At 64.6% G+C, this 26,765-nt stretch overlaps 2 protein-coding genes across 5 annotated transcripts in view; one reads left to right on the top strand and one right to left on the bottom strand.

Moving 5' to 3' along the window:
- Positions 1-485: 485 nt before the first annotated feature.
- LOC125434897 (fukutin related protein) lies at positions 486-11,243 on the bottom strand. Of its 4 annotated transcripts, none has more exons than XM_048500741.1 (3): positions 11,111-11,243; positions 7,267-7,360; positions 486-2,351 (listed from the first exon to the last, which is right to left on the bottom strand). In XM_048500741.1, exon 3 carries the CDS (start codon positions 2,330-2,332, stop codon positions 749-751), a length of 1,584 nt encoding a protein of 527 aa, XP_048356698.1. In that variant the 5' UTR covers positions 2,333-2,351; positions 7,267-7,360; positions 11,111-11,243; the 3' UTR covers positions 486-748. The 4 variants fall into 4 exon arrangements, with proteins under 4 accessions (XP_048356698.1, XP_048356695.1, XP_048356696.1 ...); XM_048500738.1 differs by lacking the exon at positions 11,111-11,243 and adding an exon at positions 10,867-11,061; XM_048500739.1 differs by lacking the exon at positions 11,111-11,243 and adding an exon at positions 10,905-11,061.
- Positions 11,112-26,765, top strand: part of STRN4 (striatin 4) — a 32,282-nt gene continuing 16,628 nt past the window's right edge. The window contains exon 1 of the mRNA XM_048501751.1: positions 11,112-11,405. Coding sequence (XP_048357708.1) covers positions 11,112-11,405 — 294 coding nt within the window. The remainder of the gene's footprint in view (positions 11,406-26,765) is intronic.

Below are 26,765 nucleotides of genomic sequence, written 5' to 3'. Positions count from 1 at the left end.
AGGGCTCTGTTCAGGGATGACCTTGCTTCACCTCTGAGACCTGGCAAGACGGAGTTCAGCTGGGGCTAGCCAGGTCAGAGCAAGAGATGTTCAGAGGCAGTTTGCCCCTGGACTTCCACGGTGGTCTCCGGTCGGAATATTACCCGGGGATGACACTGCTTAGCTTCTTAGAAGAAGAAGAGTTTGGATTTATATCCCCCCTTTCTCTCCTGTAGGAGACTCAAAGGGACTTACAATCTCCTTGCCCTTCCCCCCTCACAACAAACACCCTGTGAGGTGGGTGGGGCTGAGAGAGCTCCGAAGAGCTGTGACTAGCCCAAGGTCACCCAGCTGGCGTGTGTGGGAGTGCCCAGGCTAATCTGAATTCCCCAGATAAGCCTCCACAACTCAAGCGGCAGAGCGGGGAATCAAACCCGGTTCCTCCAGATTAGATACACGAGCTCTTAACCTCCAACGCCATGCAATAGTCACAGAGGCCGGGGGCGGGGCTCAGCTTGCACGGAGGCCAGGGGTGGGGCTCAGCTTGCACGGAGGCTGGGGCTTGGCGGCAGGCGCCCCCAGCCTCTGTGCAGGCCGGAGGGCAGGGCTCGGTGCCCCAAGCCACGCCCCCGAGTGCGGAGGTGGGGGACGCAGGGAAGGGGTTGTCTCTGGGCGCCATTTCCCCCTCATACGCCTCTGGAGATATGTCTTAACTCTGAGATACTCAAGAGCCTCTCCTGTTAAGGCCCGGACTGTCGAAAGCCCCTGTTCAGTTTTCCTTCTCCATCCTCTTCAGAGCCGGGTTGGGATACTCGGGGTTTTCAATCACCCCTTCTCCAAATTTCAGCTCCAGAAAGCCCCGATAATCGTTGGGAGCGAGAGCCAAGAAGCCGGCAAACTGGATGGGGACCAGGGGCTTCAGGAAGTGTTCGGGAAACTCAATATCCTGCCGGTGGTCCATCCAGGTATCCTTGGTCATCACACCGTTCTTGGGATAGAAGGGCCAAAGGTCGACATGCAAGTGGTTGTGTTCACTGTACTGCACTCGGTAGAAGTCCCCCTCGATGGCTTTCTCCCAGACAAAGCCCTTCTCGTCGACAATGGAGCCTGACTCGGCATTCCTCAGCAGTTCACAGTTGGGGATGTCCTCCAGGTAGATGCCTAGATCAACGTCGTAGTCCCACGGGATAATGTCATGATAACGAACCGCCCCGATGAGCGTCCCCCCTTCCAGCCAGTACCGTACCCCAGACATCTCCAAGATGTTGATGACATATTTGGCGGTTTCCCTCAGTGCTTTGAGGCAGCACGGGGGGGTCCAACGGCTTCGGTAGAGGTACTCCGGAGTGTCGTCGTGGATGGTTCCAAAGCACCGTGGGGTCTCCTTGCTGCACCCAAACCACTGCTCCTTCCTGTCCTCCAGGATTACCCGTTTGATTCCAAAATCCCGGAAGAGCTGCAGCCTCCTGGCTCTGGCGAGGTTGTCAGCTTTCCACTGGTTGTGGGAGGAGGTGAGCAAGGGTTGGTGCAGGGCTGAGAAAGAGACGTCGAGGATGCGGACCGCCCAGCCCCGCAAGGAGGCCTGGATGAAGAGGGAGGTCAGCAAGGGTCTGGCCAAAGGCATGGAGAGGTTGAAAAGGTCCCTGGTGCGGAGGAGGAGGACGGCCTCCCCCTTCAAGGCCGCGCACAGCTTGGAGGATGGGGGAGCTGCGGTGTACTCCGCTGTCCACTCTTTAAGGCTGACCCTGAGGTTCAGGCACTGGAGAGGGGTCGCTGAATGTACAGGAGCTGCAACCATCTCCGCCTTGCTTTGGCTGGCCTTGAACTCATCCAGAATCCTTTCCAGCTGAGATGTCGAATCTGCCTTGACCCCATCGGGCACCAGGGCGACGTGCTCCGTTCTCACATAAGTCTCAGGCCTGAAGATGTGGGCGGGCTGGTCGGGGGCCGGCTTGAGAAGGATCTCCTGGACGTTGGGAGCGGGAGGGAAGATCATGGGAGGGTACGGCAAGTGGTCCGCCGCCACCACGATGGGCAGCTCCGGTTCCTGTTTCAGGAAAGACCGCACCACTTCGGGAACGTAGTTTTCGAAATCTTCAAACTCCCTGATGAGGACAGTCACGCCGGGCCTTAGCAGACTGACCTGCTGGCGGGGGCTCGGTTGTGCATGATCCCTGTGACGGTGGAGGATGTGCTGCTGCAGCCGGGAGATGTAGTAGAGGACCAGCAGGTTGAACGCTATGGCAACGGCAAGCACGGCCTGGCAGAAGGTGACACGCATCTTGCGAGGGCCGAAGGGGCGTTGCGAGGGCTGGTCTCTGGACCATGGAGGGTCCTGCAGTTTGAGGCTCATCCATCCAAACCTAGTCCACCTGGTCAGTCAAGGAGAAGGAACAATTAAACAAGAAGGGTTCTTGAAGAAAGGAACGGGCTGGGTAGTTTGAACACAAGCATTATGCTTCTGGAGAAAGCAAAAACCACCCCAAATTTAAGCTGAAAGACAATCAATTCCTGTGCATAGCATTTGCCTTTCCTGATGCAGAACGCGGCTACATCTTTCCAAATGTGTGTTAGTCAGACAGCAGAACTTACAATGTGGGTTGGTCAGTTTCCTAGCCCAGGAGTCTAGGAATTGGGGTGGGGGGTGGGGGGGGGAAGAGAAAATAGCATCTGCCTTCTTTCCTCCCCTGCTGCCCACAAGGCCTCTGGGCTCCAAGCCGGAGCCACACAAAAGCGCAGCATCAATGGAGGCAACCTCTCAACATACGGTTTTTTCAAAAAAATTAAATAACCACTAATCATCCCAGTGTGGCAGGTGGGTCGGCAGGGGCTGTTGTGTTTTAATCTTGTTTAGATCAAGCCTGCTCATTTCCCCAGAGGAATGCTTAAAAGGAACAATAATCTCTCTGCACGCCCCCCCGCCTCCGTCCATCCCCACTTTGTGGGCAGCTGGGAAGGAATGAAGCCTCCCTTGCATTGGACGAGATGGCAAAAAAACACAGCCCTCTTTGTTCACCACTTTTCTCAATAACAAAGTTGATCGCCAGGATTGCTCTTTCTCCTTAAAAGTCAGTTCCTGATATTCTGCCATGCAGAGTCCAGGGCCACACAGAAGGAGGGGCTGAGCAGGGAGACACTGGCTCAATTCTGATAGGGTTTGGGCCCTGTTCCAGCGCTGCCTTCTGCAAGATACGTGAAATGGTGCCACTTTTTCCCAAGGCTATAAAGTTAAATATCGGGGGGCACTGTTGTGGCATGAGTGAAATTTGCTCACCCCTGGCAGACCTAGGCTTACTGGCAAGAACCCAACAGTAGTGTGTGATTGGGTAATAGTTTGCTGCCCACGTCACACCTGTGGTGGGTAATCTTGGATCCGTGTCCTGGTAGCATCAGAGCGGGGTTGTTTATTTATTTGAACTGTTTTTACGCCATCTTCCCCTGCCCCACCCCATCAGGGCCCACAAGGTAGCATATGCTAAAAAACACGAAAATGTGGAAGAGCAGCAGATTCTATTCTGGAGAACCAAGGCTGCTTCCGTGCTGAATGATTCTGGGCCAGTCCCAGTTCTCTCAAAACTCTCTCAGCCCCACCTGCATCATAAGGTCTTTGTTGTGGGGAGGGGAAGGGAATTGTAAGCCGTTTTGACACTCTGCACTTAGAGTCCTGTGTTCAGTTCTGGTCGCCACATCTCAAAAAGGATATTGAAGAGATAGAAAAAGTGCCGAGAAGGGCAACGAGGATGATTGAGGGACTGGAGCACCTTCCTTATGAGGAGAGGCTGCAGCGTTTGGGACTCTTTAGTTTGGAGAGGAGACGTCTGAGGGGGAATATGATTGAAGTCTATAAAATTATGCATGGGGTAGAAAATGTTGACAGAGAGAAATTTTTCTCTCTTTCTCACAATACTAGAACCAGGGGGCATTCATTGAAAATGCTGGGGGGAAGAATTAGGACTAATAAAAGGAAACACTTCTTCACGCAACGGGTGATTGGTGTTTGGAATATGCTGCCACAGGAGGTGGTGATGGCCACTAACCTGGACAGCTTTAAAGGGGGCTTGGACATATTTATGGAGAAGAAGTCAATCTCTGGCTACCAATCTTGATCCTCCTTGATCTGAGGTTGCAAATGCCTTAGCAGACCAGGTGCTCAGGAGCAACAGAAGCGGAAGGCCATTGCTTTCACCTCCTGTATGTGAGCTCCCAATGGCACCTGATGGGCCACTGCGAGTAGCAGAGAGCTGGACTAGATGGACTCTGCTCTGATCCAGCTGACTTGTTCTTATGTTCTTAAGAAGAGCAGAGTATAAAAACCAACCCTTCTTCTTTAAATTATATAATAATAAAAATAATTCAATTAAACACGTATACGACACTAAAAGGACGGCCAGTAACCATTAGCATGACAAATTGCCATCACAGGTTATGCATGGGGGTTGCCCATGAGGACCGCTTCAGGCGTCCACTGGCTTAGAAAGCAACTGCCAGGGGACTAAGTGGGATTCTAGGTTCAAAGATCTCAGGTAGGTTTTATGAAGCGGCCTGATACTGATGCCTATCAGGGTAATACTGCATACCCTTAACTGGCAGCAGCTACCCAGGCTGGGGAGGTCCTTCACATCACCAATTACTTGATCTTTAAGTTAAGTTGGAAACACTGGGGACTGAACCCAGAACCTCCTGTGTGCCAAGCAGCTGTTCTCCCTCTGAGCAACGTCCCTCCCGGGCACAGAAAAGGACTTCTGGTGCCAGGGAAAAGCATTATTAACAGCAAGGGTAATTTAGTGGAATTTATTGCCTAGTAGGAATGTTGTGGATTCTCCCTCCTTGGAGGCAGGGAAGCAGAGCTTGGATGATTACTCATCAGGGATGCTTTCAGTCATTCCACACGATGCAGGACTGGAGGACCTTTAGTTCCTTTCCAATTTTTAAATTCTATGATCCCCATTAGCAGGTTGAATCCATGGGATCCAGCTCTCAGTGGCCAAATCCCCACTGAAAAATAAATACAGATACAACCAGGTTTCAAAAGAAACAGCACCTTTTCATCGAGGTCTCACCCTCCCCACTGTGGCATGTGTGTGATGAGGACATCCATCTCCATCACACTTTCAAACAGTGCAGCAATTCCCGCTATAGCGCGATTGAACGGGCAATCTGCTCAGCGGCTCTTCTTTTCTCGCCCTGATTGGCTGTCGTGCCGTGTTGGGGCGGGAACTTGGTTTTTTTGTGCAAAAAAATGGTGCTAACGCTGAAGTGAGTACAGTTCTTTCATGCACACATTTAAGCAAGTAACGTTCTCGTGCACACGTTTAAGCGAGTAATGTTCTCCTGTGCACACGTTACAATGATAGACTCAGTCAGCGCGAAACAAAAAAAAAGGCTGGCACGTATTGCACACAGCCCTCCGCGCTCTGATTGGCTGGAAGGCATCTGCATCACTCTTTATGGCGGGAAATTTGAAACCACATTAGACCCCCGAACCTCTCCACCGATCTGGATTGGAGACGTGTTTTTCTAAAAGGTTCACATTCAAGCAGGTTCGGGAGCACCCAGAAGGGGGTCACCTTCTGTCAGAGTTCGCCTTCTGTAACTTTCTATATTCTGTTAAGTAAAAACTGTCTGTTTCTGATGTCAGATGTCTGATGCTTTTTTGGGGGAGTTTATTTCTAACCTATCTTTTCTCAAAACAGCTGAGCAGGCCAGACATGAGTTCTGGCCTCACACATAGCAGTGCCTTTTCCCAGAATCTTTTTACTTCTTTGCATTCAATCCACATATGGCTATAATGTGCATCTTGGTCTCCACAGTGCCAACATTTTGGGGATAATCCCTTAACCATATATGCAAGTTGTTTGGGAGTTCTATACCATTTTAAAATCAACTTTCTTTCCAACTCCGTATATTTTTCAATTTTTATTTTTCTCATGCTAGCCATTATTCTGTCAATTTTTTCATCATTCAGAGTGCCGTCCTTCTCCCATTTTTGTTTCATAGCTCTTATCATAAATTCCTTATCATCAATCATCAAATTATATATTTGACCTAAACCTTTCCCGCCCCTTTTTTCGTAGATTTCCAAGCAACACGGGATTGGGGGGGGGCGGGGGGGGCGCCAGAACCGTGATTAACCTGTGTTCGGCAGTTCAGCTGTGGGGAGTTCTTCACGAAACCTGGACATTTCGGGTGAACATCCTGGGATTAATCGGCAGTGGGGACATCGCCAGTGTGTTGTACCGTAGAAATGGTGGTAGATTTCAGGAGAAACCCTCCCATCCTACCTCCTCTCACAATACTAGACAACACAGTATCAACAGTAGAGACCTTTAAATTTCTAGGCTCCATCATATCTCATGACCTAAAATGGACACCTAATATCAAAAATGTCATTAAAAAAGCACAACAAAGAATGTTCTTTCTAAGCCAACTCAGGGAAGCTCAAACTGCCCAAAGGGCTGCTGATACAGTTCTACAAGAGGAATCACTGAGTCTGTCATCTAGCCTCTATAACTGTATTGGTTTGGTTCTGCACCCCACAAGATCGACACAGACTTCAGAAAATAATCAGAAATGCAGAAAAAACAATTGCTGCTAACCTGCCTTCCATTGAGGACCTGTATACTGCACGGGTCAAAAGGGCTGTGAAAATATTTACTGACCCTAGCATCCCTGGACATAGAAACTGTTTCAACTCTTACCCACCCTCCTAAGCGTCGCTACAGAGCACTGCACACCAAGACAACTAGACATAAGAACAGTTTTTTCCAGATACCCATCACTCTGTTAAACAAATAATTTCCCTCGATAATGTCAAATTCTTTATTATATATTTATTATATAATTGCACTGCACTACTTTTTTCATGTTCCTGTACCCATCTCCTCCCAATTATGACTGTATGACTATAGCCTGTGCTGACATTTCATTTTATTTTATGATTTTACATTTTATGTTTTTATTACTATTGATTGTTTCCTGATTGCTTACTAGACCTATCTGACAATCATTAAGTGCTGTACCTTATGATTCTTGACAAATGTATTTTCTTTTATGTACACTGAGAGCATATGCACCGGAGACAAATTCCTTGTGTGTCCAATCACACTTGGCCAATAAAGATTCTATTCTATTCTATTCTATTCTACCTCCCCTGATCGTTTTGGAATGCGACGGGATAGCACTCAAAGGAGTTCGCCAATAATACTGGAAGTGGCTCGTGTTACCCGCAAGCCTTAAACTTAGGACCTATAGCAGTGATGGTGAACCTTTTCGAGACCAAGTGCTCACCTTGCTGACCTTCACTTTCAGTCACTGCGATACCTGTTCTGGAGAGGCAGGTCTGAATTCTCTGTGGCTGTCAACAGAGGCTACGGTCATCCAGCTGAAAGGCAAATGGAACATGCGATAGAGGGAGGCGCAAGGACTGTCACCAGCCCCATCTCTTTGGTTCTGCAACAAAAAGATTCCTTTTGCCGCCACACTAGTCTAGTTTGCTACACACCAGTAGCCAATGAAGTTCCCGTGGACACCTTTCCTAGTGCCTTCCGAGTTTATTTTAGAAAAGGGGTGTGGTCAGGTGGTGCCAGCAGAGCTTCTAACTGGCCACTGGAGATCTGCCAGATGAGTGTTTCTTGCTAGGCACATTAGTGTGTGTGACCTGGGTTACCACCAAGAGGTATGCTGTGTACACCAGGAAGGTCCACTCACTCCTTTCTTTAGAAACAAACAAACAAACAAAAATCACCTTCCAACCTGAGTGTCCACTGCTTTAAGGAATAAGAGAGCTGTTTCCAATGTGAGGAGGGTGATCGAGAATCATAATAATATTAGCTGAACATGAGGTGAGTTCCCCCTCTCCGGCATTCTTTAAGCAGCAGCTGAATGAGCATTTGCCAGGGGTGCTCTGGGATGATCCTGCATTGAGCAGGGGATTGGACGGCCTGTATGGCTCCTTCCAGCTCCATGATTCTTAGTCAGTCAGATACTATCTGGCTGGTAGTGGTTCTCCAGAACTGCCAACAAGGAAATCTCGTGTTACCTGCAAGCCTTAAACTTAGGACCTACAGTATGCAAAGCAAAGCACTCTGCTACTGAGCTCCCGGTATCTTCCCTGGGGAATAATGTAATAAGTGGGTCTCAGGAGAGGCCCATAAATTCCCTAAATGAAGTTGCCTTACAAGGAGACAGGTCACTGGTCCCTCTAGCCCTGTGAAAAAGGCAAACTCTATGCTGGGGATAATTAGGAAAGGAATTGAGAATAAAACTGCAAAGATTGTCATGCCCTTATATAAAGCCGTGGTGCGACCGCACTTGGAGTCCTGTGTTCAGTTCTGGTCGCCACATCTCAAAAAGGATATTGAAGGGATAGAAAAAGTGCAGAGAAGGGCAACGAGGATGATTGAGGGACTGGAGCACCTTCCTTATGAGGAGAGGCTGCAGCGTTTGGGACTCTTTAGTTTGGAGAGGAGACATCTGAGGGGGGATATGATTGAAGTCTATAAAATTATGCATGGGGTAGAAAATGCTGGACAGAGAGAAATTTTCTCTCTTTCTGCAATACTAGAACCAGGGGCATACATTGAAAATGCTGGGGGGGGAAAGAATTCTAGACCTCAATAAAAGGAAACACTTCTTCAGCATAACGCAGGATTTGGTGTTTGGAATATGCTGCCACAGGAGGTGGTGATGGCCCAATTAACCTGGATGTAACTTTTAAAGGGGCTTGGACAGATTTATGGAGGAGAAGTCGATTTATGGCTACCAATCTTGATCCTCTTTGATCTGAGATTGCAAATGCCTTAGCAGACCAGGTGCTCAGGAGCAGCAGCAGCAGCAGAAGGCCATTGCTTTCACCTCCTGCATGTGAGCTCCCAAAGGCACCTGGTGGGCCACTGAGAGTAGCAGAGAGCTGGACTAGATGGACTCTGGTCTGATCCAGCTGGCTTGTTCTTATGTTCTTATGAGTATCTGGCTGAGGCTCTCCGGAGTCATGAGAGAAACAGAGTCCTCCCAACATCTCCTCCATTTTTAGGATCTCTTGTTTTACAAATTGGGGATGAGGTAATATCAAACTGTGAATGTGTCTGGGACTGCCTTCTACTGCGGTATGGGCTCTTCTCCCAGGCAAGGGCTCAGTCAGAGGAGATCCTTTAACTCCGATGTGTCTCAGGAAGAAAGTGCCAGAGCAGAAGCTCCAGCAATCACTCCATCCATAATTTGGGGTGGAATTTAGACCCTCCCTCCTCTAAATTTTTGCTAAGACAGCAGGGCCTAACCAGATTGCTTTTGCAGTTGCCTATTTGTGGCTGGACCCTCAAGTTGTTGGCTATATACGACAACAACAGTTTACAAGTGGAGCAGCATTGCCGTTATGGGAAAACCCAGCTGTAGATTACTGCCAAAGTGTAACACTGTCCCAGTATCAAACAACGTGAGAGCCCATAGTGGCAGAGGTGTTAGAAGGTGGGAGCAGGTTCGAATCCTCACGGCCCTGGCCCACGTCCCTCTCAGTCTCCCCTACCTCACCAAGCTGTGAGAATACGAGGGGGGTGAACCTTGAAGGGAAGGGGAATGCAAGTAGGCACATTTTACTTTGAGTCTCAGGGAGCCAGGTGAAATATAAATGGCATAAATCAGTGATGGCGAACCTTTTTGAGACCGAGTGCCCAAATTGCAACCCAAAACCCACTTATTTATCGCAAAGCGCCAACACGGCAATTTAACCTGAATACTGAGGTTTTAGTTTAGAAAAGCTGCTGCCCCTCTGAGGCATGCAGTTACTCGGGAGTACGCTTGGTGGTAGTCGGTGGCTTTGCTTTGAAGCAACCATGCAACTCTTCCAACGGGTGAATCACGACCCTAGGAGGGTTTACTCAGAAGCAAGTCCCGTTGCCAGCAACCGAGCTTACTCCCAGGTAAAGGATCGCGCTTTAGCCCTCGCCAGCATGAAAATCAGCGGGGGCTTAACAGCTTAACAGGGTTACTCTACACTCGCTTCCCCAAAACTAGGTGCTAGGCTCTAATGCTAATAATCGCTTCCAGCGGCTCCAGGCCAGCCCTAGATGTGCGCGCGGTAGCCGCATTCCCCACCCCCACATGACCTAACTCTGTGCGCATTACGCCCACAGAGAGTGGGCTCTGAGTGCCACCTCGCCATAGGTTCGCCACCATTGGCATGAATTGGTGTTTTGGCGAACCTTTCTTATATCCGAAGGCTATGGATTGCTAATTCCCATCAGCCCCTGCCAGCATGGCCAATTGGCCATGCTGGCAGGGGCTGATGGGAATTGTAGTCCATAACATCTGGAGTGCCAAAGGTTTGCCACCACGGGCATAAATGAAGAAAAATCAAATTCTGTGGAGGAGTGGACTCGCTGCTAGAGCCAGTGGGGTGCAGGGGGGTTCGGAACAGGTGGACTCCAATCTGGTGAACTGGGTTTGTTTCCCTGCTCCTCCACATGAAGCCTGCCGAGTGACCTTGGGGTAGTCACAGTTCTCTCAGAACTCTCTCAGCCCCACCTGCCTCACAAGTTGTCTGTTGTGGGGAGAGGAAGCAAAGCGGCGTCGTCAGCCGCTTTGTCTGACAGGACAGAAAAGCGGGGTATAAATCCAACCTCCTCTTCTCCTTCCTCGTAGCCCCCCCACACCTCTCCATGTTACACACCTGTCCAAATTTAGGGAAGGGGGGAGGGGACGGGGGGACCACCCGCTGTGTCCCCTAAATGGGGGAGGTAGTTGAAGGGACCGGCCCACCGCTCGCTAGGCCCCGTTGCCATGGAGACCGCCCGGGCCCCGCGTTCTAAGCCTCGGAGGGAGGGAGGGATCGCGCCGCCCCATCGCCATGGCAACCCTTCCCTCCCTCCCTCCCGCCCCCCCCCCCCCACCAACCGGCTGGCCTGTCCTGAGCGGACCGGAGCGAGTCAGACCTCCACCTCGCGTCGCCATGGCAACGCCGCCTCCTTCCCTGCGCCGCTAGGCCCCGCTCGTCGTAGTAGTGGTGGCAGCGGCCGACTAGGCCGCACTTCCTGGCCGGCTCCTTATTTGGCAGGAAGTGCCCCCGCCAGCTCCGTCCTCCCTTCGCCTCCGCCGGCAGACCGGGGCCGCCTCTCCCGCCCCACCGCGGCGGGCTCACTATGTGGCAGCAGCAGCAGCAGCAGCAGCAGCAGCAGCCTCCTCCTCCGCCGCCGCCGCTGCTGTCGGGGTCGGTGATGGAGGCCGAGCGGGCGGTGGTGGCGGCGGCGCGGGCCGGGCAGGCCTCGGTCCCGGGGGAGCAGCCGCCTCAGCCGCCGCCGCTGCCCCAGCAGACGCCGCCGGCGCCGGGCCGCGGGGAGCTCAGCCTGCCGGGCATCCTGCACTTCATCCAGCACGAGTGGGCGCGCTTCGAGGCCGAGAAGAGCCGCTGGGAGGCGGAGAAGGCCGAGCTCCAGGTGCGCCCCGGGGCCGCGGCGGCGGAATGGGGGGGGGGGGTTTACCGGTTTCCTGGGCCCCCTCCTCCTCCTCCTCCTGGTGCCGCCATCTTGGTGGGGGATGGGCGGAGTGGAGGGACGCCCCTCCCCAGTTCTCCCCCCTCCCCCCAGAATATTATTTTGGCGCCCCCCTCGCAGCGGAAGAGATTTCCCCTACAGGCCCTGGGGGGGGGGGGCACAGTGTGTGGGGGGTGGTTGCCAACGCCCAGGAGACCTCCCGGAATGGTAACTGAGCCTCCAGAGGTCAGGTCCCCTGGGGAAAATGGCACCTTGGGGACGCGAGACTGGATGGCGTTATTGTGCCTCACTGAAGGCCCCCCCCCCGAAAAAACCCCTGCCCTTCCGAGGCTCCAGTCCCAGATCTCCAGGAATTGTCCAGCCCTGTGTCGACAACCTTAGTTGTGTCCTTTGCCCATAAATAACGTGTTTATCCTCATAAATGGTGGCTCTTGGGTGGGGAGGGGGGCTTTTCCCACTCCCCCCCCCGTTACATAACCCGTGCCCCTGTTGCATACCCCTTCCCTCAGTACGGCAGTTTGCTTGCCCCCCCCTCCCCCTCCCCCTCCACAAATCTGGGGTGCCTGTAGGCGTGTAATGATTTATTTTTCTTTAAAAACATTCCATTTATACCGTGCCCGCTCTGGACAGGCTGGGGTCAGGGGAGCTTCTTTCTGGCTATTTAATCTGCACCCTATTTAATCCCACCTTCTTTCACTGAGCTCTGACAGGGGTGGTGCAGTCTTATTGGCCTGCCCCCGCAGCAACCCTGTGAGGTAGGACAAGCTGAGAGAAGGACTTGACCCGAGGCAACCCAGCGGGCTGGGTGAGCTGAATTCCGGTCTGACCTTTACATTAGGTAATGTGGGGCTGTTTGTGGTTGTGGGGAGGCTCAGTGTATAGCATACCCATTTTACAGGTAGAAATGGGAACATTGTCATAACCCTCCTCCTATTCACATTTTCAAGGATTTCTACCCAGACTCATCCCCTGTTTCTAGGTGGAACATTAAAAAAAAAACACCCTGCCTTGTCTCTAAGGAGTTCAAGTCATCCTATATCCCCTTATCTTCCTGTTTTATCCTTCCGAGGAGAGGCTGAGATAAGATGACCAGTCTCACAGCAGGCTTCCTGTCTGAGTTTATATCCCCATCTTGACCAGGCATTCTGTCTTAGCTTGACTTATTGGGGGGGCTGGATGTAACGAGGCAGAAAGAACACGGTGCGATCCCCTTCACAAGATCTCTGGATTGTGCTCAGTCCCAACATCCATTTTGTAAGGGAGAGGAGGAACCAGAGGCGCATGGTGAAAGTCTCTCATCACATATGCCAGATCACTGTCACTCTTTAGAATCTGCGAGGTGTCCTTGCCTTATTTTAATATTTGTTCCCTGCCTTTCTTTGAGGATTCATAGCAATGGCAGGTTGTCAGCTGAGTTGTGTAACCGTTAAATAAGATGTCAGAGCCATTCCAAGCAGCTGCTTTTCTGCGCGAATCGCCTACAGCCGTTCTGCTAGCAAAACCTGCTGCCTCCCAAGAAGACTTTCTGAAACCAGTCTCGTGGGTGCCCTACAGAAGTTAGCCTTTCATTATATCCTCTGCCCTTTGTTGTCAAGGGCGCTCTCAGGTGTTGGACTTTACATGGAGGATGCTCTTGTTCAGGAGAGTTTGTGGCTGAGGTCCTCTGTTGCGAACCCTGTTGTGTGGATTACCAACTTTGTGTTCCACTCTTCCCCATTGCAAACGGGAGCGGCCACCCATGAAGGACTGGAAAGAGATCTCCAAAGAGACAGAATTGACTCTCCTGTCTCTGAGTGACAACTGGGAAAATTGGGGCATCAGCCCTGTCTGTATCATGCTCTGAATGGAATAGAGGCATAGAATTCTGCTCCTGTGCCCTCTGGATGTTCAGGGCTTGGGTGACCCCATTCTCAGTTTCAGCAGGCTTATCTTGGCCATCCTGGAGATTGCCCATGTTTTCTTCACAGGACATCAGAGTCCCTCAATTACCTTAAGATTTGGCAAGCATTCTTTGGGGAGTGTGTGTATAAAATAAATCTCCCACCTTAAACAAAGGTGATTGTTAATACCTTGAGTCCATCCCCCTCTTCTGCCCAGGCTGTCAGGAGTAGCCTTGCGTAAGGGAGATGCTGCAGCCACTCATCTCTAAGGGGTGGAGGGCGGGCTCTGGCTATAGATGGGGGAAATCTCTCCAAATCTTCCTGTCTTTCTAGAAGTCATAACAAGATATCCCTTAGAACTGTAGTTCATGTGTTCTGATTGATCTTTGTATGATATAGGTCACATCTGACAGTAGGGGTTATCAATCAGCTATTTTTCTGCACATGCACGTGTGTGTGTGGGATATTTGCATCTAGGGCAGTGGTGGCAAACCTATGGCACAGGTGCCAGAGGTGGCACTCAGAGCCCTCTCTGTGGGCACGCGTGCACAGAGCTCGCCATGTGATAATAGTGCAATTATTTCAGAGAGATTATTACACTAAACCTAAGACCTAGTTTTGGGGAAGCAGTGTAGGTATCCCTGTTAAGCTCTGTTAAACCCCACTGATTTTCATGGGAAGAACTAAAGCATGATCCTTTATCTGGCATGATCCTTTGCTGGCAATGGGGCTTGCTTCTGAGTAAACCCTCCTAGGGTCGTGATTCACCTGTTCGAAGCGTTACACAGTTGCTTCAAAGCAAAGCCACCGACTACCCCCAAGCGTACTCCCAAGTAACGCACGCCTGAGAGCCAACCGTTTTTTCTAAACTAAACCCTCAGTCCTCAGGTTAATTTGCCCTGTTGGCACTTTGCGATAAATAAGTGGGTTTTGGGTTGCAGTTTGGGCACTCGGTCTCGAAAAGGTTCACCATCACTGGTCTAGGGAGTAAGTTTTACTGGGTGCCCCATCTTCCCATCCAAAACAGTTTTTGACGATGACCTAGGATTTTCTTTATGTTGACCCAGAGAATAAGAGATGTCATTGGAAACTTGCTTCCAGATAAGTGTATGGAAGACATTAATTGTTTCAACTCCGCAACCGTGTACTTGCCAGATATTTAGCCATCAAATGGGGAAGGTGTGTGTGTGGGTGGATAAGATGCCTTCATCCAGAGAAAGCTGTTTGGGAGCATATGTGCTTGGAGCCTCCATGTTCCAGGGGGTGCCCGGGGATATTTTCTGGGAAGATGAATGTATTCCGTTGCCCTCCAGAGGACAGTTGGTCACTTCCTCTGGGAGGGCGTAAGAGAGGAGGCGGCGGCAACTGACCCATGAATGAGGGGACCCTGGGGAATGGAAACCTGTTTCTGTGCTATTACTTCCCTGCCTCTGCGTAACTGACAGTCCGGAGGCAGCAAGTGGAGGAGGCATGCGGGGGAAGTGCCCCCTCCGCCTTTCATGGGAGTGGGTGGGTTTTGCCACCTGTCCAGTAGCCAGTGGGACAACCTGTCAGTGCCAGGTGTTGGGGAAACAGCTGTTCCCTCCTAGCAGCCAGAGATGGATCTGCTATGGTATCATGTGTCCCACTCCCAGCAGTTACAAAAAAGGTGGGAAGGGCTGAAGAATAGAGCTGGGAAGGAGATGGTTTCCCTTGGGAGCAGAGGCGGACGAGGGGAAATGTCGCCCGGAGACAAATTGCCCCCACTACCGCTACCCCCCCCCCCTTTGCTCCCAGCTCCCAGGGAGCTGCTCCAGGGAGGCAGAAGAGACAGACGTCTAGCAGAGAGCTTAGGGGGTGCGGCCATTCCCCACGTCACCCTGGGGCGTGGCCATGCCTCCCAAGCCCCGCCCCCGGCCTCAGTGCTATAAAAGCAAGTGCCGGAGGCCAATAGACAGCAGTCTTTTCTGTCTCCCCAAAGGGGAGGGCAGAAGGGGCTGCCGGCTCCCTGGGAGCAAGGGGGGGCACCCTCGACCCTGCCCATGTCGATGACGACAAGGGCAGGGTTGAGGGCACCGGAAGATGAGACGGCAGCAGGACTTCCTGCTGCTTTGCCGTCTTCTTCCTGGTTACGAGGGGGGCTGATTTTGCGCCCCCATGTGACCAGGTTAGTGGCGCCTGGGGGCAGAGGGTACCCCCTGTCCCCGGGTAAATATGCCACTGCTTGGGAGAGCTGATGGTGGGCGGAAAGAGGGATTTCTGCTTGTGGTCTGTGTGTGTACATCCCATTTTTACTTCTGGTGCACCAATTCCTGTGTTGTTGCGAAATCTCACGCTTGAACAGGGGTGACAGAAGGGTGACAGTCTTTAAAGGCTTCAATCGGTTTGCAACCAAAGCAGGGTGGAAGGATGGACAGGGATGAAATTGCTCTCCCTGACCAAGGAGGTCATCTGGAAAAACTGAAGGGTGGTTGTACTTTGGGGAAAGTTCAACTAGTGGGAAAACTTGGCCTCTTTGATGGCCATGGACAGGTACGAGCTCTAAAATGGATTAAATGAGTAGGAGGAGGGAGAGGTCTAGATTGCTTACAGTGATCAGCTGAAACTAGAACTTCCATATGTAGGGGCAGTATATCTTTGATTCTCTGTCAGTCAGGGTGGCTATTGCCATCATGAACTTCTGTAGGAAATCTGGATCACAGATCCTGATACAGACAGTGTCTTGAAATTAGTGTAACCAGAATCTGTTGAGATTGTAAAGGAACCTTTTGTCCTGCTTTGTTTCTCAATGGATCCACTGCCTACCAGTAGAGACCCTCTCCCCTTGGCAGTCTTAACGGCAACCGGGCAAGAATGGCTGGAAGCAGGAAATAACTTTCAGGGAATTGTGGTTTGTTTTTTTACTTCCCATGGTTTAGACTACACAGTGATTTTTAAAATATAGGATTTTAAAAATTTAAATCAGATTTTAAAAATGTAATTTAGATTTTCTTAATAAAGGAAAAATCTATCTTAGCAGTTTTCTGTCTAAGTTTCATTGCAGTTCAATGGTTATTCATGAAATGAGGACTAGTTTTTAATTATGTAGCAAGAGTGTATAGTTATACAAAAGTTAATATTTTTGGTAAATTAATTCAATTAATACATACACAGTGTCATAATCTTCTAGAGGTTTCTGTAAGATTATTATGGGCAGTTTTTCTGTCTAGAAGATACAGATGCTTGGTTTTGCAGTTCTTGAAACTGAATTTGTGTCTGCAAAGATTAAGGCCTCTTCATAGCAAAAATGTTATAAAATAAACATACAGAGTTGAGAAAAAGGCCTTAATCTCACTGTCCCTTTTGCGAATGTAGTATGTACACGGAATCAACCCCTTACCTCTTAAATGCGAAGTTTCAGCAAGTTCAGTGAGCAGATGATTGTTTGGAATTCAGTAGATCTGCACAAGGAGCTAAGTGTGAGGAGTGAGGAACAAGCAGCAAAAGTGAAAGTGAACTCTTGTGAGCAGAATGCTCCACAGATCTTGGGATCTTTGTGTGTATAGCCTGAGGTTTATCATATTACTCTCTCCCCAGAGCAGGAAACCTATAATGGCAGCAGGCCACAAATGAGACCCTGTTTGGGAATATTTTAATGAAGTTCCTCTACCTAGGTAGGGGTGTGTGCAAAATGGAGATACTGCAGGAAAGAAATACAAGGCCTGGTGGTTCCAATGAAACAACATCATGAAAAGTGCTAGGAAGTACAACAGAAAAGTTGTCCAGATATGAATGATTAACCTGTTAAACTGGAGAAAGTTCATATCACAATAATTTCACAATTATCTAAGTATTTCTAGTAGTATAACCAATTTTGGATATAGCTGTAAAATTAATCTGAAAGGTTACTCTAAAAGGAATGAGCTTTTAGGTAGAAAGCCATGGTTTAAATCTAGTCTTACTGGCTAGTGATTTAAATTGTGGTTTAAATCAAATCCTCTCTGGTTTAGACCAGTTTCTCTTGTCCTGCTGTTGCCCGCAACGGAGCAGATTTTTGAAGCTGCATGGAAAGCTGCTTCTCTGAGGAGAAAGTGGGAAGCGTGAAGCACGCCTCGAGAACCCACCAACGTCAAAAAGCAGCGCTGACTGACATGGAAACTGTTCAAAATAATCTGGCTTTCAAGATGCCTCCTGTGAAATAAATAGATCTGCCTATTTTTGTAACATTAGTCTGTGCAGAGATGAGAAGGAAAATGCTAATGGGGGATTAGACTCCTCCGGAAACGTGTTGGCGGTTTGGGGCTTCAAGTGGCGGAGATGGGCCGTCAGGAATGACTGTGGTGAATCTGGATTAAGTGGGAGGTGATAGAGGTTTATACAATTCAACAAGGCAAATAAAAGAGCTTCCACATTCAGAGGCAGTGAACCTCTGAATCCCACTGCCAGGAACCAACAGAAGGGGAAGGCCTCAGCTTCTATGCCTGTGGTGGCGAACCTTTGGCACTCCAGATGTTATGGACTACAATTCCCATCAGCCCCTTCCAGCATGGCCAATTGGCCATGCTGGACCCCCCCCCCCCCCCCCCCCCCCCCCCCCCCCCCCCCCCCCCCCCCCCCCCCCCCCACACCCCCCAACCCCTCCCCCCCCTACCCTCCCTCCCCAACCCCCCCCCCCCCCACCCACCCCGCCCCCCCCCCCCCCCCACCCCCCCCCCCCCCTCCCCCCCCCCCCCCCCCCCCCCCCCCCCCCCCCCCGCCCCCCCCCCCCCCCCCCCCCCCCCCCCCCCCCCCCCCCCCCACCCCCCCCCCCCCCCACCCCCCCCCCCCCCCACCCCCCCCCCCCCCCACCCCCCCCCCCCCCCACCCCCCCCCCCCCCCACCCCCCCCCCCCCCCACCCCCCCCCCCCCCCACCCCCCCCCCCCCCCACCCCCCCCCCCCCCCACCCCCCCCCCCCCCCACCCCCCCCCCCCCCCACCCCCCCCCCCCCCCACCCCCCCCCCCCCCCACCCCCCCCCCCCCCCACCCCCCCCCCCCCCCACCCCCCCCCCCCCCCACCCCCCCCCCCCCCCACCCCCCCCCCCCCCCACCCCCCCCCCCCCCCACCCCCCCCCCCCCCCACCCCCCCCCCCCCCCACCCCCCCCCCCCCCCACCCCCCCCCCCCCCCACCCCCCCCCCCCCCCACCCCCCCCCCCCCCCACCCCCCCCCCCCCCCACCCCCCCCCCCCCCCACCCCCCCCCCCCCCCACCCCCCCCCCCCCCCACCCCCCCCCCCCCCCACCCCCCCCCCCCCCCACCCCCCCCCCCCCCCACCCCCCCCCCCCCCCACCCCCCCCCCCCCCCACCCCCCCCCCCCCCCACCCCCCCCCCCCCCCACCCCCCCCCCCCCCCACCCCCCCCCCCCCCCACCCCCCCCCCCCCCCACCCCCCCCCCCCCCCACCCCCCCCCCCCCCCACCCCCCCCCCCCCCCACCCCCCCCCCCCCCCACCCCCCCCCCCCCCCACCCCCCCCCCCCCCCACCCCCCCCCCCCCCCACCCCCCCCCCCCCCCACCCCCCCCCCCCCCCACCCCCCCCCCCCCCCACCCCCCCCCCCCCCCACCCCCCCCCCCCCCCACCCCCCCCCCCCCCCACCCCCCCCCCCCCCCACCCCCCCCCCCCCCCACCCCCCCCCCCCCCCACCCCCCCCCCCCCCCACCCCCCCCCCCCCCCACCCCCCCCCCCCCCCACCCCCCCCCCCCCCCACCCCCCCCCCCCCCCACCCCCCCCCCCCCCCACCCCCCCCCCCCCCCACCCCCCCCCCCCCCCACCCCCCCCCCCCCCCACCCCCCCCCCCCCCCACCCCCCCCCCCCCCCACCCCCCCCCCCCCCCACCCCCCCCCCCCCCCACCCCCCCCCCCCCCCACCCCCCCCCCCCCCCACCCCCCCCCCCCCCCACCCCCCCCCCCCCCCACCCCCCCCCCCCCCCACCCCCCCCCCCCCCCACCCCCCCCCCCCCCCACCCCCCCCCCCCCCCACCCCCCCCCCCCCCCACCCCCCCCCCCCCCCACCCCCCCCCCCCCCCACCCCCCCCCCCCCCCACCCCCCCCCCCCCCCACCCCCCCCCCCCCCCACCCCCCCCCCCCCCCACCCCCCCCCCCCCCCACCCCCCCCCCCCCCCACCCCCCCCCCCCCCCACCCCCCCCCCCCCCCACCCCCCCCCCCCCCCACCCCCCCCCCCCCCCACCCCCCCCCCCCCCCACCCCCCCCCCCCCCCACCCCCCCCCCCCCCCACCCCCCCCCCCCCCCACCCCCCCCCCCCCCCACCCCCCCCCCCCCCCACCCCCCCCCCCCCCCACCCCCCCCCCCCCCCACCCCCCCCCCCCCCCACCCCCCCCCCCCCCCACCCCCCCCCCCCCCCACCCCCCCCCCCCCCCACCCCCCCCCCCCCCCACCCCCCCCCCCCCCCACCCCCCCCCCCCCCCACCCCCCCCCCCCCCCACCCCCCCCCCCCCCCACCCCCCCCCCCCCCCACCCCCCCCCCCCCCCACCCCCCCCCCCCCCCACCCCCCCCCCCCCCCACCCCCCCCCCCCCCCACCCCCCCCCCCCCCCACCCCCCCCCCCCCCCACCCCCCCCCCCCCCCACCCCCCCCCCCCCCCACCCCCCCCCCCCCCCACCCCCCCCCCCCCCCACCCCCCCCCCCCCCCACCCCCCCCCCCCCCCACCCCCCCCCCCCCCCACCCCCCCCCCCCCCCACCCCCCCCCCCCCCCACCCCCCCCCCCCCCCACCCCCCCCCCCCCCCACCCCCCCCCCCCCCCACCCCCCCCCCCCCCCACCCCCCCCCCCCCCCACCCCCCCCCCCCCCCACCCCCCCCCCCCCCCACCCCCCCCCCCCCCCACCCCCCCCCCCCCCCACCCCCCCCCCCCCCCACCCCCCCCCCCCCCCACCCCCCCCCCCCCCCACCCCCCCCCCCCCCCACCCCCCCCCCCCCCCACCCCCCCCCCCCCCCACCCCCCCCCCCCCCCACCCCCCCCCCCCCCCACCCCCCCCCCCCCCCACCCCCCCCCCCCCCCACCCCCCCCCCCCCCCACCCCCCCCCCCCCCCACCCCCCCCCCCCCCCACCCCCCCCCCCCCCCACCCCCCCCCCCCCCCACCCCCCCCCCCCCCCACCCCCCCCCCCCCCCACCCCCCCCCCCCCCCACCCCCCCCCCCCCCCACCCCCCCCCCCCCCCACCCCCCCCCCCCCCCACCCCCCCCCCCCCCCACCCCCCCCCCCCCCCACCCCCCCCCCCCCCCACCCCCCCCCCCCCCCACCCCCCCCCCCCCCCACCCCCCCCCCCCCCCACCCCCCCCCCCCCCCACCCCCCCCCCCCCCCACCCCCCCCCCCCCCCACCCCCCCCCCCCCCCACCCCCCCCCCCCCCCACCCCCCCCCCCCCCCACCCCCCCCCCCCCCCACCCCCCCCCCCCCCCACCCCCCCCCCCCCCCACCCCCCCCCCCCCCCACCCCCCCCCCCCCCCACCCCCCCCCCCCCCCACCCCCCCCCCCCCCCACCCCCCCCCCCCCCCACCCCCCCCCCCCCCCACCCCCCCCCCCCCCCACCCCCCCCCCCCCCCACCCCCCCCCCCCCCCACCCCCCCCCCCCCCCACCCCCCCCCCCCCCCACCCCCCCCCCCCCCCACCCCCCCCCCCCCCCACCCCCCCCCCCCCCCACCCCCCCCCCCCCCCACCCCCCCCCCCCCCCACCCCCCCCCCCCCCCACCCCCCCCCCCCCCCACCCCCCCCCCCCCCCACCCCCCCCCCCCCCCACCCCCCCCCCCCCCCACCCCCCCCCCCCCCCACCCCCCCCCCCCCCCACCCCCCCCCCCCCCCACCCCCCCCCCCCCCCACCCCCCCCCCCCCCCACCCCCCCCCCCCCCCACCCCCCCCCCCCCCCACCCCCCCCCCCCCCCACCCCCCCCCCCCCCCACCCCCCCCCCCCCCCACCCCCCCCCCCCCCCACCCCCCCCCCCCCCCACCCCCCCCCCCCCCCACCCCCCCCCCCCCCCACCCCCCCCCCCCCCCACCCCCCCCCCCCCCCACCCCCCCCCCCCCCCACCCCCCCCCCCCCCCACCCCCCCCCCCCCCCACCCCCCCCCCCCCCCACCCCCCCCCCCCCCCACCCCCCCCCCCCCCCACCCCCCCCCCCCCCCACCCCCCCCCCCCCCCACCCCCCCCCCCCCCCACCCCCCCCCCCCCCCACCCCCCCCCCCCCCCACCCCCCCCCCCCCCCACCCCCCCCCCCCCCCACCCCCCCCCCCCCCCACCCCCCCCCCCCCCCACCCCCCCCCCCCCCCACCCCCCCCCCCCCCCACCCCCCCCCCCCCCCACCCCCCCCCCCCCCCACCCCCCCCCCCCCCCACCCCCCCCCCCCCCCACCCCCCCCCCCCCCCACCCCCCCCCCCCCCCACCCCCCCCCCCCCCCACCCCCCCCCCCCCCCACCCCCCCCCCCCCCCACCCCCCCCCCCCCCCACCCCCCCCCCCCCCCACCCCCCCCCCCCCCCACCCCCCCCCCCCCCCACCCCCCCCCCCCCCCACCCCCCCCCCCCCCCACCCCCCCCCCCCCCCACCCCCCCCCCCCCCCACCCCCCCCCCCCCCCACCCCCCCCCCCCCCCACCCCCCCCCCCCCCCACCCCCCCCCCCCCCCACCCCCCCCCCCCCCCACCCCCCCCCCCCCCCACCCCCCCCCCCCCCCACCCCCCCCCCCCCCCACCCCCCCCCCCCCCCACCCCCCCCCCCCCCCACCCCCCCCCCCCCCCACCCCCCCCCCCCCCCACCCCCCCCCCCCCCCACCCCCCCCCCCCCCCACCCCCCCCCCCCCCCACCCCCCCCCCCCCCCACCCCCCCCCCCCCCCACCCCCCCCCCCCCCCACCCCCCCCCCCCCCCACCCCCCCCCCCCCCCACCCCCCCCCCCCCCCACCCCCCCCCCCCCCCACCCCCCCCCCCCCCCACCCCCCCCCCCCCCCACCCCCCCCCCCCCCCACCCCCCCCCCCCCCCACCCCCCCCCCCCCCCACCCCCCCCCCCCCCCACCCCCCCCCCCCCCCACCCCCCCCCCCCCCCACCCCCCCCCCCCCCCACCCCCCCCCCCCCCCACCCCCCCCCCCCCCCACCCCCCCCCCCCCCCACCCCCCCCCCCCCCCACCCCCCCCCCCCCCCACCCCCCCCCCCCCCCACCCCCCCCCCCCCCCACCCCCCCCCCCCCCCACCCCCCCCCCCCCCCACCCCCCCCCCCCCCCACCCCCCCCCCCCCCCACCCCCCCCCCCCCCCACCCCCCCCCCCCCCCACCCCCCCCCCCCCCCACCCCCCCCCCCCCCCACCCCCCCCCCCCCCCACCCCCCCCCCCCCCCACCCCCCCCCCCCCCCACCCCCCCCCCCCCCCACCCCCCCCCCCCCCCACCCCCCCCCCCCCCCACCCCCCCCCCCCCCCACCCCCCCCCCCCCCCACCCCCCCCCCCCCCCACCCCCCCCCCCCCCCACCCCCCCCCCCCCCCACCCCCCCCCCCCCCCACCCCCCCCCCCCCCCACCCCCCCCCCCCCCCACCCCCCCCCCCCCCCACCCCCCCCCCCCCCCACCCCCCCCCCCCCCCACCCCCCCCCCCCCCCACCCCCCCCCCCCCCCACCCCCCCCCCCCCCCACCCCCCCCCCCCCCCACCCCCCCCCCCCCCCACCCCCCCCCCCCCCCACCCCCCCCCCCCCCCACCCCCCCCCCCCCCCACCCCCCCCCCCCCCCACCCCCCCCCCCCCCCACCCCCCCCCCCCCCCACCCCCCCCCCCCCCCACCCCCCCCCCCCCCCACCCCCCCCCCCCCCCACCCCCCCCCCCCCCCACCCCCCCCCCCCCCCACCCCCCCCCCCCCCCACCCCCCCCCCCCCCCACCCCCCCCCCCCCCCACCCCCCCCCCCCCCCACCCCCCCCCCCCCCCACCCCCCCCCCCCCCCACCCCCCCCCCCCCCCACCCCCCCCCCCCCCCACCCCCCCCCCCCCCCACCCCCCCCCCCCCCCACCCCCCCCCCCCCCCACCCCCCCCCCCCCCCACCCCCCCCCCCCCCCACCCCCCCCCCCCCCCACCCCCCCCCCCCCCCACCCCCCCCCCCCCCCACCCCCCCCCCCCCCCACCCCCCCCCCCCCCCACCCCCCCCCCCCCCCACCCCCCCCCCCCCCCACCCCCCCCCCCCCCCACCCCCCCCCCCCCCCACCCCCCCCCCCCCCCACCCCCCCCCCCCCCCACCCCCCCCCCCCCCCACCCCCCCCCCCCCCCACCCCCCCCCCCCCCCACCCCCCCCCCCCCCCACCCCCCCCCCCCCCCACCCCCCCCCCCCCCCACCCCCCCCCCCCCCCACCCCCCCCCCCCCCCACCCCCCCCCCCCCCCACCCCCCCCCCCCCCCACCCCCCCCCCCCCCCACCCCCCCCCCCCCCCACCCCCCCCCCCCCCCACCCCCCCCCCCCCCCACCCCCCCCCCCCCCCACCCCCCCCCCCCCCCACCCCCCCCCCCCCCCACCCCCCCCCCCCCCCACCCCCCCCCCCCCCCACCCCCCCCCCCCCCCACCCCCCCCCCCCCCCACCCCCCCCCCCCCCCACCCCCCCCCCCCCCCACCCCCCCCCCCCCCCACCCCCCCCCCCCCCCACCCCCCCCCCCCCCCACCCCCCCCCCCCCCCACCCCCCCCCCCCCCCACCCCCCCCCCCCCCCACCCCCCCCCCCCCCCACCCCCCCCCCCCCCCACCCCCCCCCCCCCCCACCCCCCCCCCCCCCCACCCCCCCCCCCCCCCACCCCCCCCCCCCCCCACCCCCCCCCCCCCCCACCCCCCCCCCCCCCCACCCCCCCCCCCCCCCACCCCCCCCCCCCCCCACCCCCCCCCCCCCCCACCCCCCCCCCCCCCCACCCCCCCCCCCCCCCACCCCCCCCCCCCCCCACCCCCCCCCCCCCCCACCCCCCCCCCCCCCCACCCCCCCCCCCCCCCACCCCCCCCCCCCCCCACCCCCCCCCCCCCCCACCCCCCCCCCCCCCCACCCCCCCCCCCCCCCACCCCCCCCCCCCCCCACCCCCCCCCCCCCCCACCCCCCCCCCCCCCCACCCCCCCCCCCCCCCACCCCCCCCCCCCCCCACCCCCCCCCCCCCCCACCCCCCCCCCCCCCCACCCCCCCCCCCCCCCACCCCCCCCCCCCCCCACCCCCCCCCCCCCCCACCCCCCCCCCCCCCCACCCCCCCCCCCCCCCACCCCCCCCCCCCCCCACCCCCCCCCCCCCCCACCCCCCCCCCCCCCCACCCCCCCCCCCCCCCACCCCCCCCCCCCCCCACCCCCCCCCCCCCCCACCCCCCCCCCCCCCCACCCCCCCCCCCCCCCACCCCCCCCCCCCCCCACCCCCCCCCCCCCCCACCCCCCCCCCCCCCCACCCCCCCCCCCCCCCACCCCCCCCCCCCCCCACCCCCCCCCCCCCCCACCCCCCCCCCCCCCCACCCCCCCCCCCCCCCACCCCCCCCCCCCCCCACCCCCCCCCCCCCCCACCCCCCCCCCCCCCCACCCCCCCCCCCCCCCACCCCCCCCCCCCCCCACCCCCCCCCCCCCCCACCCCCCCCCCCCCCCACCCCCCCCCCCCCCCACCCCCCCCCCCCCCCACCCCCCCCCCCCCCCACCCCCCCCCCCCCCCACCCCCCCCCCCCCCCACCCCCCCCCCCCCCCACCCCCCCCCCCCCCCACCCCCCCCCCCCCCCACCCCCCCCCCCCCCCACCCCCCCCCCCCCCCACCCCCCCCCCCCCCCACCCCCCCCCCCCCCCACCCCCCCCCCCCCCCACCCCCCCCCCCCCCCACCCCCCCCCCCCCCCACCCCCCCCCCCCCCCACCCCCCCCCCCCCCCACCCCCCCCCCCCCCCACCCCCCCCCCCCCCCACCCCCCCCCCCCCCCACCCCCCCCCCCCCCCACCCCCCCCCCCCCCCACCCCCCCCCCCCCCCACCCCCCCCCCCCCCCACCCCCCCCCCCCCCCACCCCCCCCCCCCCCCACCCCCCCCCCCCCCCACCCCCCCCCCCCCCCACCCCCCCCCCCCCCCACCCCCCCCCCCCCCCACCCCCCCCCCCCCCCACCCCCCCCCCCCCCCACCCCCCCCCCCCCCCACCCCCCCCCCCCCCCACCCCCCCCCCCCCCCACCCCCCCCCCCCCCCACCCCCCCCCCCCCCCACCCCCCCCCCCCCCCACCCCCCCCCCCCCCCACCCCCCCCCCCCCCCACCCCCCCCCCCCCCCACCCCCCCCCCCCCCCACCCCCCCCCCCCCCCACCCCCCCCCCCCCCCACCCCCCCCCCCCCCCACCCCCCCCCCCCCCCACCCCCCCCCCCCCCCACCCCCCCCCCCCCCCACCCCCCCCCCCCCCCACCCCCCCCCCCCCCCACCCCCCCCCCCCCCCACCCCCCCCCCCCCCCACCCCCCCCCCCCCCCACCCCCCCCCCCCCCCACCCCCCCCCCCCCCCACCCCCCCCCCCCCCCACCCCCCCCCCCCCCCACCCCCCCCCCCCCCCACCCCCCCCCCCCCCCACCCCCCCCCCCCCCCACCCCCCCCCCCCCCCACCCCCCCCCCCCCCCACCCCCCCCCCCCCCCACCCCCCCCCCCCCCCACCCCCCCCCCCCCCCACCCCCCCCCCCCCCCACCCCCCCCCCCCCCCACCCCCCCCCCCCCCCACCCCCCCCCCCCCCCACCCCCCCCCCCCCCCACCCCCCCCCCCCCCCACCCCCCCCCCCCCCCACCCCCCCCCCCCCCCACCCCCCCCCCCCCCCACCCCCCCCCCCCCCCACCCCCCCCCCCCCCCACCCCCCCCCCCCCCCACCCCCCCCCCCCCCCACCCCCCCCCCCCCCCACCCCCCCCCCCCCCCACCCCCCCCCCCCCCCACCCCCCCCCCCCCCCACCCCCCCCCCCCCCCACCCCCCCCCCCCCCCACCCCCCCCCCCCCCCACCCCCCCCCCCCCCCACCCCCCCCCCCCCCCACCCCCCCCCCCCCCCACCCCCCCCCCCCCCCACCCCCCCCCCCCCCCACCCCCCCCCCCCCCCACCCCCCCCCCCCCCCACCCCCCCCCCCCCCCACCCCCCCCCCCCCCCACCCCCCCCCCCCCCCACCCCCCCCCCCCCCCACCCCCCCCCCCCCCCACCCCCCCCCCCCCCCACCCCCCCCCCCCCCCACCCCCCCCCCCCCCCACCCCCCCCCCCCCCCACCCCCCCCCCCCCCCACCCCCCCCCCCCCCCACCCCCCCCCCCCCCCACCCCCCCCCCCCCCCACCCCCCCCCCCCCCCACCCCCCCCCCCCCCCACCCCCCCCCCCCCCCACCCCCCCCCCCCCCCACCCCCCCCCCCCCCCACCCCCCCCCCCCCCCACCCCCCCCCCCCCCCACCCCCCCCCCCCCCCACCCCCCCCCCCCCCCACCCCCCCCCCCCCCCACCCCCCCCCC

The sequence above is a fragment of the Sphaerodactylus townsendi genome, linkage group LG06 (genome assembly GCF_021028975.2).
Source record: "Sphaerodactylus townsendi isolate TG3544 linkage group LG06, MPM_Stown_v2.3, whole genome shotgun sequence".
NCBI lineage: Eukaryota > Metazoa > Chordata > Lepidosauria > Squamata > Sphaerodactylidae > Sphaerodactylus > Sphaerodactylus townsendi.
The sequence above is the reverse complement of the archived record's forward strand: the minus strand, read 5'-3'. Positions and strand labels throughout refer to the sequence as shown.